We start from the raw sequence: 18226 nt of genomic DNA on the forward strand, positions 1-18226 counted from the left end.
ACAAAGACCCAATGCAGCCAAAAATAAATAAATTAAATAAATTAAAAAAAAAAAGAAATGTCCTGGAATTAGATAGTGGTGACTGTTGTACAACATAATAAATATACTAAAAGCCATGAAACTGTACACTTGAAAATGGTGAAGTTTGTTATGTGAATTATACCTCAATAATAATAATAAAAAGAGTGTTAAATAACAAAGTCCACTTTGCCCCTCAACAGGAAATAGGACAGACAGGATGCTGGTGCCAAAGCAGGCCAAAACAACTTGGTGTGGGAAGAAACATCAACTAAAATAAATTAAAAAGAAAAACAAATAAGTGAGTAATAAAACTAAAAAGTCCTGAGCAGTCTGTATTCTAAGAGCCAACAGTCCCTAACCTGGCTGCACATCACAACCCCTCAGAACACCTGCAAATGCAGCCGCAGGCCCTTTTTAGAGCTTCTCACCTGATAACGGGGGAAGGGATTGGATGGGATGGAATTTTAAACAAGAAAACAATGTGATTTTGACATAGCTGATCAGTAGGTCCAAACTTCTGAACCACTGAATTCTTTTTAAAATATCTTACTCTCATTCTAAAAAAGTGTCTTCTTAAATACGGTGACTCACTTTTTTCACTTAAAAAGAGCCAATATATGTTTTGTTCAGTAACAGAACATTCAGTTCAGCCTTGTCAGGATTATCAGAATTCTGAATTAATAACATACCAACCTGTGAGCACTCATTATGCCTCTAAGAAAAAATGACAACTACTGGTCCCACTGAACTGTTAAATCGTCATTTGATGTCTCTGAAAATGATTTCTTCAGAAATCACTGAATTTCAAAACACAAAACTAAAATCACTTAATATTCTAAATGAGTCATTCTAAACAAAATATACACAAAGAGCAGTCAGCAGCCTTACTGGCTTGTGACGCTGGAAGAACTTGGCGGTATCCACCCGGAGCAGCAGCCTCCTGCCCCGTCTGTTCAGCCCCCGCGAGAGGGTGAGTGATGGGGACGGGCCACAGCTCCCGCGAGGCTGGCCTGAGCCCCATCGCCTGATGCCCTGAACGGCTGGGGCAGGTAACCGACACTCACTGTGGGCTGACGTCCCCACCCCTCCCATAGGCCCTCACCCTTTATTACTGAAGTGTTATCAAGAACCTCCTTTCCTCCGAGAGACCGTATTAGTCAACCAGCCCTCATCTGCAATTCCTAAGTTTTAAAAATGTAGAAAACCAAGATTTTCTCTAACACGTATGGTGGCAAAATGCTCCCTGAACTGACATGACGTCATTCCCGTTTTCACAGCCGTGTTCCCATGTGTGATCCGGGTGTGCTGTCCTGGACGCCACTGAGGGATGGTGACAGAAGTCCACGGACACGATGCTTCACTAAACCAAGTCTGGTTTATCCAATACACCTGGTCCAGGGCCTGTGCCATGGCCACGCAGCACTTCCAGACTCAATGGACCACTTCCCTGAGGAACCAGAATAGCACCCCCAAACTTCTCTCCATTCAGCTTGGCCTATGCTGCTCTAGGGTCAATTTCTTTTTACTGGACTTCTATACTTAAAAAGGCCCACACACTTTACAACACACAAGATCATAAGTGAATAATCAATAATTCTGTGGTGGTAAACTCTCATATGGCCAGAAAAACCTAAAAGCTACTGAAATGCGCCCAAACTGAGAGATTTTGCTGGTGTGTGTCATCTCACAGGCTCACACCCACAGCTGACGCGTGAGCTGCAAGCACAGCCACCAGAGCTCCTGGGGGACCTGGCTGTGCTCCGAGGCAGAACACTAGGGGCTCGCCTAGAATAATGCTCTTTCTCAGATCTCTGAAAGTTCTAACAAGCTCCCTACTGTTGGGCGTGGGGCAGGTAACAGCCTCTTGAGTGGCCTCCCGCTGATAGTAGCACTTTTGGGTCAGGGGTCTGGCACTCACCCCCGGACTCCAGGGCGAAGTCCACCATGCCAGTCTTGTCCTGGGAGTACAGCCTCAGGGCGCTGTTCACGATGGCACGCGCTTGCTGGGCAGTGGAGACACACATGGAGACGACCCCAGAAATGAAGGACATGTTTTCAGTTAACTCTCTTTGGGGACAACAGGCACGGGGGCTGTCTCAGCAATCCCAAACCTCAGTCCTGCTCTCAACTGTGGGGACCCCCGGCTCAGACACAGGCAAGAAAGTCTCAGAGCCGGAACCCCCAGTGCCATAAAAAGTGGACAAAACAAGGACTAGCGTTAGAGATGGTAACTTGGGACTGTATTATGGGCAATTTTTGTGTAATTCCAGAAGGTATGTGGCCACCCAGGGAGACCGAGTCTTTGGGACAAAAAGATTAATAAAGTATAAAGTACTCCTAAGAAGTAGTTTGATAACAACAACAGCTGAAGCTTACCCTTCCTGGCACCCTGCATGGTGCTAAGCACTTTTTATATCATAATCACATCCCTAGAAGACCATTCGCAGAACAAAACATCAAAATCTGCTAGCTTGGGACTTCCCTGGTGGTCCAGTGGGGAAGACTCCACACTCCCAATGCAGGGGGCCCGGGTTTGATCCCTGGTCAGGGAACTAGATCCCACATGCCGCAACTAAAGATCCCGTGTGCTGCAACTAAGACCCAGTGCAGATAGATAGATAGATAGATGATAGATAGATAGATAGATAGATAAATAAATATTTTTTTAAAAAAATCTGCTAGCTTAATACCTAGATGATCAGTTTCACTACTACGTGAATTTTAAACAATTCTCATCGTCTACTTACCGCTTCTGTTATTCCAGAAACGCCCGCTCCATTCACAGCAGATACTACAGTTTCAGAAGTTGGCATCTGTTTGGTCACAGCAATGTGGTGGGTAATGTTCTTCAGTATCTGCAGCTCTAAATCTCGTAATAAAATCTGCAGGTTATCCTTGTTTACAAATTGAGCAGACAGCTTCTGGAGCAGCCACTCGAGAGACGATTCGTGCTCATCTCCGGAGAACATGAGTCTGAGAGTTTCTCTGACTTGGGCGTCCACCTAGTAAAATCATTGGTGAATATAACATGAATCTACTGTTTTAGCTAAATCATTCCAACTCTTCACTCTGTCACCTTAGATACCCTGGAAAGATCACACAGCAGTTTAAAATCCATAATGGAAACTTGACACGGTTTTTTCCCTTCATACGAAACTTAAGAACCCTCCAAAGATGCTGAAATACATTCAGGGGAACAGGGATAGAGGAGAGCACAGCCTAGGTGCCTTGGGTGCCCACGGGACTGCAGGAGAGGGGCCCTGCCCCAGGTGAGGTGCAGATGACAGGGCCCCTCGTCTTCAAACTCAGTCTGAGAAGGAAACAGTCATAAACACAACTGAAAATGTAACTTTATGCAGGCTGGAAGCGTCCAAGTGCATTATTTCTACACACACACCATTATGTGTATAAGCTCCCCTTCTTGCTCCACAGAGAGTGGAAGATGGGGCAGAAGCACCAGGAAAAGCACAGCATTGTGACAAAGCGGGCACATCGACCTCCTCACTTGCAGGCTCTGGAATGTTCCACCGTACAGGTCAGCTGCTGCCCTGACGCGGGCACTTGGGCCACCTCAGCGCTACTGTTACAACACTGCACACTCGTCCGTGGCCCCTGCGCTGGCGCTTTCACCTCTGCACCCAGAGTCCCAAGAGCGTGGCTGCTTGTCTCAAAGACTGTGTGTCTCTGTGACCCGTGACCATCTCAAGATCTTCCCCCCAAAAGGCTGCAGGCATTCACAGTCCCCCAGCCATGAGGACACCTGTGTCCCGAGCCAGCCCTGGAGGAGACTGTCAGCACCTCGCCATCCTGAGGACTGAGGAGCAGTCATTCACGTGACCTGCAAACCCATTCAGGGAGACGGGTTGCCTGCCGGGCTGGGCTGCGTCTCTGCTGCGCTGCCCCATCGGCCTCAGCAGCTCCCTGCACCGCAGACTGTCACCCTGGGCCTGCGAGACCTCCTCCCCACCAACCGTCCGCCTTTGACTTAGGATGACCTGTGCCACTCCAATGTCCGTGTTTTCATTTCCACGTAGCTATAAATGTCTAGATTTCTTCTTCTGCACATGGATACAGAGGCCTGAAGCAATGTCCGTGACGTGAGGATGTGATACGAAACTGCAGCGTGACTCTACTTTGGTGAGAAGATATACAAATGGCCCTGGCCCCAATAAAGGTGAGCCCTTGGCCATGCGTGTGTAAAGGAAGGAAAGACATCTCGTGTCACTGGAGAAGCAGGAATTCGAGGGGAGCTGAATTTTTAATTATTTTATTCAAAATGGTTAAAAACTTCAAATATAGTAAAATAAAATTTTTAAAGAAAGTTGAAATTAACTTAATAAAGATATCAACTCAAGTGTTTTTACTTTCTATGATAAAACAAAATGTAAAGACTGAGGAAACTTACTCTTTCATATGTCGCATCCACCTTCTCGCAGCTGGTTTTCAGATGCGGCCAACCGGACAAGTCTGCTTTCAGACGCCCCAGCTCCTGCTCCAGATGCTGGACCGCGGCAAGGAGGCGCGGCTCCTCGTCGCTTCTGCTGGGGTGGGGGGTGACGACAGGACAGGTCAGTCCTGCCGACAGCACATTCAGGGGACGCGCCCGTGTCCCCAGGCAGGTCGCTGTCAACACACTGCCCTGTCCCTCCGCAGCACAGAAGTCTCAAGCCAAGGCCCCAGAGACTGCTCCCACCTCAACGTCCGCACGCGCACAGACACGCACGCCTGCCCAGGCGGGGGCCAAACCTGCCACGAGCAGCGGTTATGCTTCTCTGGGTGGTGGTGGGGACTCTCATATACTATTTAATATTTAAACCTGTACCCATCGCCTTAAAATTCTGAAAAAGACTTCAGAAATGTGACAATGTTTACTGATAATCACTATAAAATTAAATATGAATTTTTCATGCTACTGGAAGAGAAAACTAAAAACATATGGCTTCAGGGTTTTAACAATTCTATTTTAATGTAGGTACTGTACATTATGAAATATTACGGTATTATATTTATAGTTGTTTATAGGTAGTTATGGTTGTTGAGATACCAACAGTTCGTATCTCAGAAGAGTGCACTCCGGGGTAAACACTGCAGGATCCACATGACTTCAGTCAAAAGGTGTTCTGATACGTAAAGGCTCTAAAGGAACGTTAGAAGTGCGCTAGCACTCATCCCCATCCTGAGAGGAGGGTGGGTGAGGTCTCAAATCACACGATAGGATCCACAGAAACACACAGGAGCTAGAGCGGGAAGACGAGAGGTAAAGCTCATCATCTGCTCTCTCCTGAGCTGAGCGCTGAGCCGGTGAGTGGAGTGACTGGAGTAACAAAAGGGTAACAGTGTCCTACTCAGACACTGGGGTGGAGAGAACCCAGGTGACAAAACCAACAGTGTGAAAACAGTGAGCAGCTCTGAGACAGAAAGAAGCTCCATGCTGCCAGGGGACTTCAGGGAAGCTGACAAATGTGCGGGAGAAAAGCAACCAGGGTACGAGGGACCAAACGCCACCCCCCTGAAACTGCTGAGGGACCAGGGCTGTTTAGCAACAAAGAAAGGGCTCAGAGGAGGCCCAGCCTTGGTGAGAGCCTCGCAGCTCAGAAGGCGGGCGTCTGGCCCCCTCGAGGGGCTGCCGAGCGGGGAACCAGGGTTGAACTGTGGTGCCCGCAGAGCCAGCAGAGGTCCAGGCAGGGAGCCCACTCCACGCTGTGCCATGAGCTCACGGCCCGTTCCTCGTGCCCTGAGGACCCTCCCAGCACATCCGGGCAGGGAGCCTCCCCAGAGCAAAGGCGGGGGCCCCCGCTGTCCTTGGTGCTGCATGGAGATGGATGGTAACAAGCTCCCCGGCCCCCCTCCATCCTCAGGCGCCCTGAAGGGCCTCCCAGAAAGACACCAGCTGGGACTGTTACCACCAACCCAGCCCAGTCGTCCCAGGTGCAAACCGTGCCCCTGCTAAGGACGGCACAGCCCCACGTGACGCAGAGGAGCACAGAAGACGGCAGGGGAATTTACTTGAAGTTATCCTACCTAACTGTTCTTAGCGCAGTCTGTTCTAATTTCTTCTGGATAGCCTAAAATGTATGAGAAACAATCCGTTTAAATACACAAGTTACATACCAACTTTCCATAAAATCATATACTTGACTATATACATATAAACAGAAATAGAAATACACATATTTATCTAGGATTTTTCCCCCCTTAATTTAAAGCCCAGACCTGCCTGTTGGCAGGCAGGTGAGGGATGTTTACTTTTCAAAGCAGACTTTTAAAAGACGACACACAATGTATACTTAGAGAGGTGCACAGGTCATACAAAAAAGCAGCTTGATGGATTTTCAAAATAAGCAGCTCCTGTAACCAGGACACAGGCCAGGAAGCCAGATGTCGCCGGCGCCACAACCACCTCTGGTAAGTGCTTTCAACGTGGCAGGACAAGGAAGAGGACGGCAGATTTACACACGAAGGCATGACTTATTAACACGGCCTGTTCACAGGCGCGGGCGCCCACCGCCCCACGCGAGCCAAGGCCCAGCGGCCATGTAGGCCGTAACTCGACAGAGGCGGGCGACACGGCACAGGACCAACGCCAGCTTCCTCACAGAGGCGCGCTTCTTCCTCAGGCACCCTGGAAACATCTAATCAACGAACGGACTGAACTGCCCACCTCTGACACGGTCAGCAACGCAGTGGCCAGTCCTGAGCTCCCGAGGGCGGTGTGTCTGCCCTGAGGCCCGTCAGGGGATCCAGGCCACCCACTCGGCGCCCCCAGTCCTCGCCCATGTCCATGCAGATGCCCGTCTCCTCCCTCCGCCTGCCCGACACCTGACAAGACTAGACTTTCTGACCAGAAAATCCCTCTGTCAGAAGGTTCAGGGTGAACCTTCACTCCCTTGTCCACAGACACTGTCACCCTGTGGAGGCTGGGTGACCGTGAGGAGAACCGCCCCCACCTGGGAGCCAGTGAGCTGGACACACTTACGAAACATTAAAGCAACACAACGGGGACTTCCCTGGTGGCGCAGTGGTTGAGAATCCGCCTGCCAATACAGGGCACATGGGTTCGAGCCTTGGTCCGGGAAGATCCCACATGCCGTGGAGCAGCTAAGCCCGTGCGCCACAACTACTGAGCCTGCGCTCTAGAGCCCATGAGCCACAACTACTGAAGTCCACGTGCCACAACTACTGAAGCCCCTGCACTTAGAGCCCATGAGTCACAACTACTGAGCCTGAGCCACAACTACTGAGCCCACACGCCTAGAGCCCGTGCTCCACGGCAAGAGAAGCCACCGCAGTGAGAAGCCCGCGCACCACAACGAAGAGTAGCCCCTGCTCACCACAGCTACAGAAAGCCCACGCGCAGCAATGAAGACCCAACGCAGCCAAAAATAAAAATAAATAAATAGAAAAATTTTAAAAATGTAAAAAAAAGAAATATTTCCCTTTCGTTTTCTCAAGGATGGCAGCAAACACCCTAAAGGAAGCACTGTGAAGGCTGGGGACCGAGCACAGTAACTGCAGCTGACGCTTATCAAGGAAATCACGGTGCTGGGGCTGCGAGTGAAAGGTCAAGAGCGTGAATACCTCAGATGTTTCTGTCAGTTTCCCAAGAATACCTTCCAGGCCGGAGATGCGCAATTCATGTTCTTGGTGGAGAGTCACACAGTCGGTCTTGAAAAGGAAAATGAACGAACAAATGGTAGAGAAAGTTAAGCAACAAATAAGCCCAAACCTGGCCAGTCAGGCCGTGCTGTTTCTACACAGCACAACAGCCAGAGACTGTGTGGTCACAGCTGGACACAGCATCCCATGGGGGTGACCTCAGTGACGTCCTCATCTCCGCCTCTGAAACCTGCCCTAAGATAAAAGGCACAAACAGCTTTTCTAGTCACAGGAGAATATTCGTTAAGAAGACTGGTAATTACCAAAAACACCTGCATGGACAGCAGAGCAATTACCATTCATTCAACACACACTCCCTAGGCACCCGCTGTACCCAGAGGCTTACAGCACAACCACCAAGGGCCCACTCACTCCCTCTTGATCTTTCATATTCGTATAAAATGTGTGACATCTCAACGGTCATCAGAAGCGGTGCGAGAGCCCTCAGATCAGTGCTGATCAGGGGATGAAAGCTCCAATCGGGCGGCCAAGCAGGCAAGCTCCTCCCCGGCTCAGGGACAGAAGTGATCAGCACAGCAGCCAGAGAGAGAAAAATGTTTTCTCAACCTAAGTAGCTTTGAAAACAGTCTTCGTCCAGCATATTCCCACCCATTTCTTCAGCAATTCTTAGAAGGTAAACCTGTAGTAAGGTTATCAGATACACTCCCTGGGAAGGTCTAGAAAAATCTCTGCCAGTTATATAATCAAAGGACATCCATACAGGAGACACCACCACCGGCAAAGAGCGCCTGCACATTCCGAACAACTGAAATCCAGTCAGAAAGGAAAACAGGAAGTCGTTCTATACTCTCATGACGGGAGTTTCATTCACTGGTTTATACCCCATCTCATTCCAAAATATAACCACAGTGACTTATAAAAATAGAAGGTGACAAATCAGGTAAAACGAAGCTAAAGGACGAAGGGCCACTGGGAGGACGACCCCAGGGCACTGGGACGCGGGAGGGTCAACCGCTGGACTCGCTGCACGTCCTCACGGCCAGGCCGGGCCTCCTACTGCACAGCCCACCGGCCCTGGGCACAGCGGGACGGCCTCTGCCCAGCACGGCGGCCACATGTGCCCCGGAGCACCTGATGTGTGGCTGGGGCAACTGAAACAGAAGCTAAATGTTACTTAGTGTTAATTTTTTTTTGGGGGGGGGGGCCGTGCCTCGGGGCTTGTGGGATCTCAGTTCCCAGACCAGGGATTGAACCCGGGCCACGGCAATGAAAACGCCGAGTCCTAACCACCGGGCCGCCAGGGAAGTCCCTAAGTGTTAATTACTTTAAACTCGCACAGCCACATGCAGCAGGCGGCCTACTCTCCTGGAGACACACGTGGGATAAACCTGTGCCAGCCGCTCAGGGAAGGACAGCAGGTAGTCAGCACACTGACCACCAGTGTGTGGCAGCCGCAGAACCAAGCTTCAGTCTGCCAGGGTCACCGTCACAAGCATACCTGAACAGGGGTAAGTGGTGGAGGACAGCGTGGGAAGGATGAGCTGTATCTGCACTCAGCTCATCACATCTCGAATCTCATTTTAAAATGAGGAACAGAACACTCCTGACGGTGTTAGCTGGATCTCACTGAAATCATCTCAGTTCTACGGCTGAGAAGCCAAAAATAAGCAACTAGCGAGGAACCAACGCAGGACACCAGGCGGCCCCTGGAGGCGAGAACCCCAAGCAGGCGCCCGGGGGCCGCGCAGAGAGGGTGGGCAAGCCCAGTAACCCCGGGGTCCCAGCGCCTGTCAGCACGCTACAGCGACCCGACCACAGAGAGGGTGGGCAAGCCCAGTAACCCCGGGGTCCCAGCGCCTGTCAGCACGCTACAGCGCCCCGACCACAGAGAGGGTGGGCAAGCCCAGTAACCCCGGGGTCCCAGCGCCTGTCAGCACGCTACAGCGACCCGACCGCAGAGAGGGTGGGCAAGCCCAGTAACCCCGGGGTCCCAGCGCCTGTCAGCACGCTACAGCGACCCGACCGCAGAGAGGGTGGGCAAGCCCAGTAACCCCGGGGTCCCAGCGCCTGTCAGCACGCTACAGCGACCCGACCGCAGAGAGGGTGGGGCAAGCCTAGTAACCCCGGGGTCCCAGCGCCTGTCAGCACGCTACAGCGACCCGACCACAGAGAGGGTGGGCAAGCCCAGTAACTCTGGGGTCCCAGCGCCTGTCAGCACGCTACAGCGACCCGACCACAGAGAGGGTGGGCAAGCCCAGTAACTCTGGGGTCCCAGCGCCTGTCAGCACGCTACAGCGACCCGACCACAGAGAGGGTGGGGCAAGCCTAGTAACTCTGGGGTCCCAGCGCCTGTCAGCACGCTACAGCGACCCGACCACAGAGAGGGTGGGGCAAGCCTAGTAACTCTGGGGTCCCAGCGCCTGTCAGCACGCTACAGCGACCCGACCAGAATCGAGGAGATTCACACATTCTGCCCCCAACAGGTGTGAGAACACAGTGGATTAAGCCAGCAACAGCTACAAACAGGGGCGCACGCTGATGCCGGGACAGGTGGGCAGGAGGGTGGGAACACTGAGCCCAGTCAGGAAACAGCCGGCAAGGGGCACCCACCCCGAGACAAGTCGAGGCAGGCTTCGGTGAAGCCAGGCAGAGCCAGGCTGCTCGAGAGCACGGTGGGGCCGTGGGGAGCCCTGAGGGGTCCGCAGGCCGACGAGACATGCGTGATCAGGGGTGGAGGGTCCCCTCCGGCTGGAGTGCCAACAGTTGGGTGGGTAGTGGGCTCTTTGCTGAGAAAACAGGATCAGGGAAAAGCATTTGTGGAGACAAGGGGCAATGCCTATTTTAAAGATTTCAATCCAAAATACCTAAATTAAATCATTGTGGAACTTAAGAAAATAAACATCAGTTTTGAGGAAAATGGACTGACAAGCCTTTCCTTGAGAACCAAATAAATGAGACACGTCTATACAGGCCTACGGTTTCATAAGGAATAGTAGTTACTCAACTATTTCATGATCTTGAGATATTTTAAATCACAAATTTGAGCTTTTCAGTTCAGTGCCAGAAAAATTTCATTCAATTGTGTTCAATCCATTCACCAATTAAAACGCAGGCTAGGGACACCCGTCTGTCCCACCGCAGCCTGACCTCACTCTTGGGCATCACCCACGCGCCTCCACCCCCTCCCCCAACCCTGCCTGCTCCCAGAGTGCACCCCACCCCCTACCCTGGCCTCAGACGTGGCATCTCCTCTGGGGGCACCTACCGCAGCTCCCCGCCACTGCAAGCCAGGAACCCACACTGCCATCCATGCGGCCACCTCTCACTGCAGGGCCCTCCTATTCCTTGTCCCCAAAAGGAAAACACAACACCCGAGAACTCCAAGGTGGCATCACCTGGGAGCCCGACAGCCCACCAGTGCCAGCCCCCTTGAGATGCTGCCCCCACCACGCTCCTCACCGGGGGCGACACCCCCTCATTGCTGCCATCTGCCCGGTCCACCCGCGCCTGCAGTTTCTGGAGCAAGGCTGACAACTCTCCAAGCTTCTTGTCATGGCTGTGACACTGTCCCGACAATGCAGCCACCTGCCTTTCCACTTCACTCATCCGATGCCAGTGGAAAACCTCATCGCCAACCTGAAACAGTAAGAAGTTCCAAAGGTGACACAAACGAGAAGGTCAACCTGGCAAAGGACAGTACAGTACAGGATAAGTCGAAACAACGAAACAGAGCGTTACAGTAAAACGTCAACTACGACACACACACACCCCCAAAGGAAAAGATATGAAAATGTTCGTCATTAGTGATTTCCTTTACGTGGCAGACTATGGGTGGTTTTTATTTTCTTCTTTATGCTTTCTGTATTTTCCAAAGTAATGAAAACTTTTTTTTAATGAAAATGAACTAAATAATGAGACCGCCTGAAATACAGGCACACCTCGCTCTACTGCATTGTTCACAAATGAAGGTCTGTGGGGACCCTGCGTCCAGTGAGTCTGTCCTCGCATCTTCCCAACAGCATCTGCTCACTCTGTGTCTCTGTGTCACACTTTGGTAATTCTCAAAATATTTCAAACCCTCCGCCAGCCAAAAGATTACAACTCATTAAAGGCTAAGATGATGGTTAGCATTTTTTAGCAATGAAGTATTTTCAATAAAGGCCTGTACATTATTTTTTTTAGACATAATGCTATTGCACACTTAACAGACTATAGTACAGTGTAAAGATAACTTTTATATGCACCAGGAAGCCAAAATATTCGTGTGATAATGGAGCTGAACACGCAGTATCTCTGAGGTGTGCCTGTATGCATTACTTGAATTGTTTCGGAACATTTAAGGAGCTGTAAGACATGCTTATTTGACATTTCAAAATATTTTCTAAAACAGAGTGCCCAACTGACCTACCTTGTAGTTTACAAGTAGTATGGAAACTTACGCTGGAGAACACAGATTGGCAACGCCAGGGAAGAGCGCATCCTAACTGATTACCTGCAGAGGCTGGTTCGGGTGGGAAGTGTCGGGTGTGAGCATGGTCCTGGGGTCATCCACCCCCTGTGCTCTGTGGCTGTGCATCCAGTTTAACACAGGCAGGAGTGAAAGGACATCACCCTGGCCCCAAAATGAAATACTTGCACCTTGAAGGAGAGAAAAAGCAACTGTATACACCTGTACATACAGTGCTTTTCAAAAGGTGTACTTAAATGTTCAATTCTTTCACTGATTTACATATATATGCATGTGTACATATTAGTCATCTTAGGTAACAAAGTAAAATTTTACTTACCTAGTAAAAGTAATAGTGGAATGAGCAAGATTAAAAACTTGCAAATATTTCGAAGGCACCTAGGAATAAAAAGAAAAACACTTAACTTGGAAAAAGTAAAAGGCAGGGCTCACCATTCTGTATGACCTCTCTAGATAACTTTATACAAAATACCCCCTCCCTAAGTTAAAGTGGAAGCCCACAGGCTGAGAAACACAGTTAGTTTTATCCACAAGGTAAGTGGCTGCTTGAAGGAAAACCTGGCCACACGGTGCTGTCTTCCGGGCCCACGTGAACAACCCAGCAGGTCAGTAACTGCCAACGCGCCGGGCTGGGAGCACAGGAGGGCACTCAAGGACCTTGGTCATCGACCCACCGAGGCAACCCGGCGCTGGGGCAAGTGCGCCAGAGGGTCCAGGTCTCGTCCCGAGCACACCCGCCCGGCTGTGTAATCTTGGACGTGTCACTTAAACTCTGCACACTCCGGTTTTCTTCAAGGATGACACTTGCCTTTCCTTTCTCACAGGAGTGGTTTGAAAAATTAAGAATATGCAAGCACTTTGCAAAATATAAAATGATTAAATCAAATGATACCACGAAATTAGCACAAAATCAGTTCTTTAAAACACCAAGCTGACATGATATCAGTTTCCTTACCTTGTAAGAAGAAACACATTCAGCCAAGAAACCAAAGTAACAAACTGGTACCATCCAATCCCAAGCCACCAGAATACTTCAGATGCTGCCTTCCCTAAAAGAGAAAACACCAAACATTCTAAGGAAACGTTCTTAGGAAAACCAAACTCCTAATGGACTGGTTTTGTGAAGGCCAAGCTAGCAGCATAAGGAAATATACTAACAGATAGATGCTTTGAAAGTATATTAAGATGAAGTTAGGGATGAAGTATATTAGGACAATGCTTAGTCATCACAGCAGGAACATCCATAACTCAAACACTGGGATGTAAATCAGCCACAAAGCAATATGTCATACACAAGACAAGATACAAAAGAGTACACAACAAACCCATGCGTTCGTTCTCAAGTACAGTAAAACCAAGCAGCTAGACTTACAACAGCACCCAATACACTGGAGAAACAATGAATGCCATGCAGCCAAAAGCACAGTATGTTAGCACTGCTAAGTAATAAAGGATGGAACACGTTACATCAAGGGTCAAAGCATGTAAACCGAAAATGAAATGTTTACTTGGTTAGGTGAACAGTTTACTGCAGGTGCTTAACTGCCAACAGCCTAGGAGCGAACGCTAACACGGAAAGCCAAAATAACCACCTGGAGCGGCCACCGCCAACCACAGCACCGATGACACCGTCCTGGACACAAACCCTCCCGTGGCTCCGACCTCGCACAGCGCCTGCACCGAGAAGTGACCTGTGCCGGAGAAGATGTGGGCGGGAGGGGCACCTTCAAACACCAGCCCCACAGTCCCGACGCGGCAAGAGACACCCACCGTGTGGCACTGTACCAAAATCCTCTCGCATCAGACAGTCAAGAGGCTCTCCTCAAGAAAAACAATCGACTACTTGAAGTCCAAGCAAGATACTGAAACTAACTTATGAAAACCCTGCTCTGTGTCTGAACAGTTTTCACTCGCTTCTGCCTGCAGACACGCAGGACGTAAAATGCAGACGTTTCCTATAAACCCGCGGGGGCTGGCTGGCAGCTGCCCTGCACGTGTGCACAGCTGCTGCTGGCAGAATGGGTATTGGAAAGACAGCGCAATCGTTTAAAGCAAGTAAGAGTCCACGGACACCAGCAGTTAACATGCTCTGGGTGAGACAAGCGTTACTCAAACAGCAAGATGAAAATCTTCCTACAGCCCGGTGAAAAAGTATTTCAGAATTATAACCGGTAGTCCCACTGGATGACAAAATAAAACACAATAAACTTTATACCGAACGTCACACATTATATAAAGCAGAAAACTGCTCGTGAAATCAATTGTTTTCATTTTTTAAGAGTGACCGCTGGAAGTAATACACCCACACCAGCATTTACGTGTTGACTCCTGAAAACATTAAGCAATTCCAACATGGCTGACGTGCAAAGAAACATGGTGTAAGAGGATTTTTTAAAAAAATCTATTGCTTTATGCTTATCAATTAACAGTTAAGAGACAACAAATTTTGAAGTTCAGCTTTTAAAGAAAGCTGCTATAAAGGCACCCTTCGGCAAGACACTGACAGGTGCAAACTGGATTTCTCCATAGCACCCCGGCTGCACAGGCTCAGGACGCGGCCCGTTTCCTGGGCGTGGGCCAACCATACCCCATGCAGGACACAGCTTCTTCTAAGCCGTTCATTTCACCTCAAATACGTTACTTTCCATATGCTTAATTTATACTAAATACACTTACAAAGAAGCTTTTCAAGAGCAATATTCTCCATATTTTAAGACAGTTATTATTTTCCTGTTTTTACTGAACACCTGAATTCCAAACACAAAGAAACAATGAACAAGGAGCATTTGTGAAAACACGACAGAAACAAAACACAAAAGCGCGAGAGACAACCTGCATGGGACAAGGCGAGCCCCACGGTCCCTGCCAGCCCTCCTGGCCTTGAGGGCTGTGAGCGGGTGGCGGTGCGTGTTTCCAGGTGCTTCCTCCCCTTACAGTCATCGCCTGTGGGGTGGGACAAGCAGTTAATTGGACAGATGAACACGCAAACCCTGTCAATCTCAACGGTGCGCAGCAACGGCAGTTCGAAAAAACTAGGAAACTCAACTATGAAAAACCAAAATCCCAGCCAGTGCCCCCTGGTGGCTGTAGGCTCCTGGTGTGAAGTGGGGCAGCGAGAGCCCTGGCCCCATCCTAACCAGCGGGGCCCCAGGACGGCCTGAAAGGAGGGCACAGGTGCGGCCGAGCCATACTTACACAGCGACGCCCCGTTTGCACGGAGGTGGCCGTCCTCGCCGAGGGGCTCTCTCATATTCATCCTCCCACAGTGACTGGAGTGAGCTGCAACACAGGCGAGAGGGGCCTGAGCCCGGGGCAGGGGCTCTGCAGAGTGGCCGGGGGCGTGCAGGCCGGGGGCAAGGTAACCGCCTCGCTCAGGAAACGTCGTCAAGTCCCGCCAGCCCGGGGCATGCCCTGACCACCACACGGGATGGGCCCGCTTCAAACATTTTTGAAACATCATTTTAAATGCCAGTCAGATAAATTTTTTGCTTTAAAAAAGGTCATAAGAATAAAAAGATGAGTGTATTAACTTTTTATTTAATGTTTAAACCCTGATCAACTTCCAGGAAACATCCAGAACTGCACAGAGAACAGGGAGAGAGATGCACAGCAAGGCCGCGAAAGCGAGAGGCCGCGAACGACGCGAGGAGAGGGCGTGAGCGAAGCGTCACGCGGGGAAAAGAGTGTTTTCTCCACCTTGAAAGCTCTATTTGGTGGAAAAAGGAGGAAGAAAGTATTTAAATACCTTTTGATTCATGGCTTTTTGACTCACAGCTTTTTGATTCACGATCTTTTGATTCATAACTTTTCAATTTGTAATTCTCTGATTCATAATTGAGCTTCATTAAAGCCACTTGGAAGAGCTGAACTAAGAACGAAGGAAAGGACGCCGAGGTGCGCGTGACCAGCGACAAGATGCTATCCCCGCAGCGAGCGGCGCGGCCTAGTGAGAAACCGTGCACACAGTTACTCCTCCGCAGCGCGCGCTCCCTGCTACGTCAGAGCCCGATTACTCACTTTGGGCAAAGTGGAACCCACTTTTTTTTCGGCTGTGCCTCGCGGCTTGCAGGGTCTTAGTTCCCCAACCAGGGACTGAACCTAAGCCCGGGCAGTGAAAGCGCGGAGTCTTAACCACTGGACGGCCAGGGAATTCCCTGGAACCCGCTTTTTTAAATGGACACCAGAGACACACGCTCGGGCCGAGTTGCAAACCAGCCCCATCCTGGAGCGCCAGCAGCACCACATCTCTCCCGCAGGCCATCTTCCATAAAACATCCAATCTGAGGTCATTTCACCCCAATGCTGTTTACACACACGCTACCATCTTTAGAAACTGGCAAACGACTTCTCTTCCCTGACCTCAGGCCCAGCAATCCCACTGTGTTCCCAGCCTCGAGAAGGCCTGTCAGCGAGAAGCAGCCCCTTCAAGGACGTCCGCTACAGCACGTGCAGCAGGGTACACAGAGACACCCGACATGGCCACCTGAGGCTCAGTAAACTATGGAACGTCTTGCCAAAGTTGCCTGGCCATCCTCGGCTCCTTTTCCTCAGCACCTGGAGCACCAGGACAGACAGTGCGACCTCTATAACCCACAATGTGCAGGGTGACAGTCTGCAAATCACAGTGGCTAGAAATTTTTATTCTTAAAAAAGAGTTTCTAGAAACTGAGTTATTTGTAGTGAGCTGGATGAACCTAGAGTCTGTCATACAGAGTAAAGTAAGTCAGAAAGAGAAAAACAAATACCGTATGCTAACACATATCTATGGAATCTAAGAAAAAAAAGGTTTTGAAGAACCTAGGGGCAGGACAGGAATAAAGGCGCAGACACAGAGAATGGACTTGAGGACGTGGGGAGGGGGAAGGGTAAGCTGGGACGAAGTGACAGAGTGGCATGGACATACCTACACTACCAAATGTAAAACAGATAGCTAGTGGGAAGCAGCCGCACAGCACAGGGAGATCGGCTCGGTGCTTTGTGACCACCTAAAGGAGTGGGATAGGGAGGGTGGGAGGGAGACGCAAGAGGGAGGGGATATAGGGATACATGTATACGTATAACTGATTCACTCTGTTATACGGCAGGAACTAACACAACGTTGTAAAGCAATTATACTCCAATAAAGATGTTTAAAAAAAAGTTTCTTCACTGAGTGGCAGCTGAGGTATGAGGCTTGGTCCTGCACAGTGGCTCCACGGGACGGCCTGCAGACGGGGCTGCTTGCCGGCGTGCCCCAAAGCACAAATACCCAGCCCATCCACTCACCCCTGGCTCAGCTCCCTGAGTTTAGGGTACATGCGTGAGGCCAGCGGGGACTGGAGAGGTCTGAGCTGGAGTGATTTAGAAGAAATAAAATCAGAGCTTTTTCCCCCCCAGATAGCCTGAATAAAGGAGTAGGCTATCTGTGAATTGGAGCCCTGAACCAAAACAAATGTAAACCTGGGGCCAGGAGCCACCGAGTGTCAGGGCCAACTCTGTGTTACCCAACTCACACTCTTCTTTGTTTTACACCGCAGTGTGAACTTTATACAGAGGTCGGACAAAAACAGAAAAATTCATAAAGTGGTAATGCAGGATCTGTCTCACTGACCATCAGTGACACTAAAATCCATTTTTCATTCATCAAATCGGCAACGTTTTAAAAGAACAAAAATATAAACACTTATTTAGCAAGAGTACATGGAATGGGGACCCTCACGTGGCCATAGGGGGAGGGCAATCCTGGTCAGTCTTTTGGGAAGTCAATTGGAAGAATCTATTTAAACTGAAATTGTACAAAATCTTCTTTTCTCAGCAGTGATAAGTATTTATTTAGAAGCTGCTGGGTGGAACACTTTTTAAAATATATTTAATTGCTAATTGTGGTTTCTTCAGGAGGACGGGCTCCGTCGGAGCTGCTCCCCCTTAAAGCCGGTCAGTAGTATTTCAGCTGCTCAGCTCAGAGGCCGAGCCGCAGCCGTGTCACACCGTCCACTTCAGCCTTAGCTGCTCGGCAGTCACAGCCGTCCGACCCCGAAGTCAGCCAAGTTGGCCTGTCCCTCTCCCGGAAGCAGCAGACGTTTCCGTCCTTACTTCTCTAAAGACTGAGGCTGATTCAATTAGCAAAATTCTGCTCAAAGC

The 18226-nt window shown here is 49.9% G+C and overlaps 1 protein-coding gene across 15 annotated transcripts in view; it reads right to left on the reverse strand.

Annotated features, from left to right (window-relative positions):
- SUN1 (Sad1 and UNC84 domain containing 1) overlaps positions 1 to 18226 on the reverse strand; it is a 53531-nt gene that overhangs the window by 7242 nt on the left and 28063 nt on the right. For 7 of the 15 annotated variants that reach the window (XM_082430635.1, XM_082430626.1, XM_082430622.1 and 4 more), the window contains 13 exons: positions 15852 to 16049; positions 15302 to 15385; positions 14939 to 15049; positions 13699 to 13797; positions 13062 to 13155; positions 12426 to 12484; positions 12131 to 12276; positions 11098 to 11274; positions 7600 to 7686; positions 6043 to 6086; positions 4427 to 4562; positions 2769 to 3023; positions 1940 to 2024 (listed from right to left, as the gene is read on the reverse strand). In XM_082430635.1, coding sequence (XP_082286761.1) covers positions 1940 to 2024; positions 2769 to 3023; positions 4427 to 4562; positions 6043 to 6086; positions 7600 to 7686; positions 11098 to 11274; positions 12131 to 12276; positions 12426 to 12484; positions 13062 to 13155; positions 13699 to 13797; positions 14939 to 15049; positions 15302 to 15385; positions 15852 to 16049 — 1575 coding nt within the window. The remainder of the gene's footprint in view (positions 1 to 1939; positions 2025 to 2768; positions 3024 to 4426; positions 4563 to 6042; positions 6087 to 7599; positions 7687 to 11097; positions 11275 to 12130; positions 12277 to 12425; positions 12485 to 13061; positions 13156 to 13698; positions 13798 to 14938; positions 15050 to 15301; positions 15386 to 15851; positions 16050 to 18226) is intronic. The other 8 variants (XM_082430624.1, XM_082430625.1, XM_082430621.1 and 5 more) reach the window with 6 other exon arrangements.

Source organism: Balaenoptera physalus, assembly GCF_965194825.1.
Source record: "Balaenoptera physalus genome assembly, chromosome: 16".
NCBI classification, from domain to species: domain Eukaryota; kingdom Metazoa; phylum Chordata; class Mammalia; order Artiodactyla; family Balaenopteridae; genus Balaenoptera; species Balaenoptera physalus.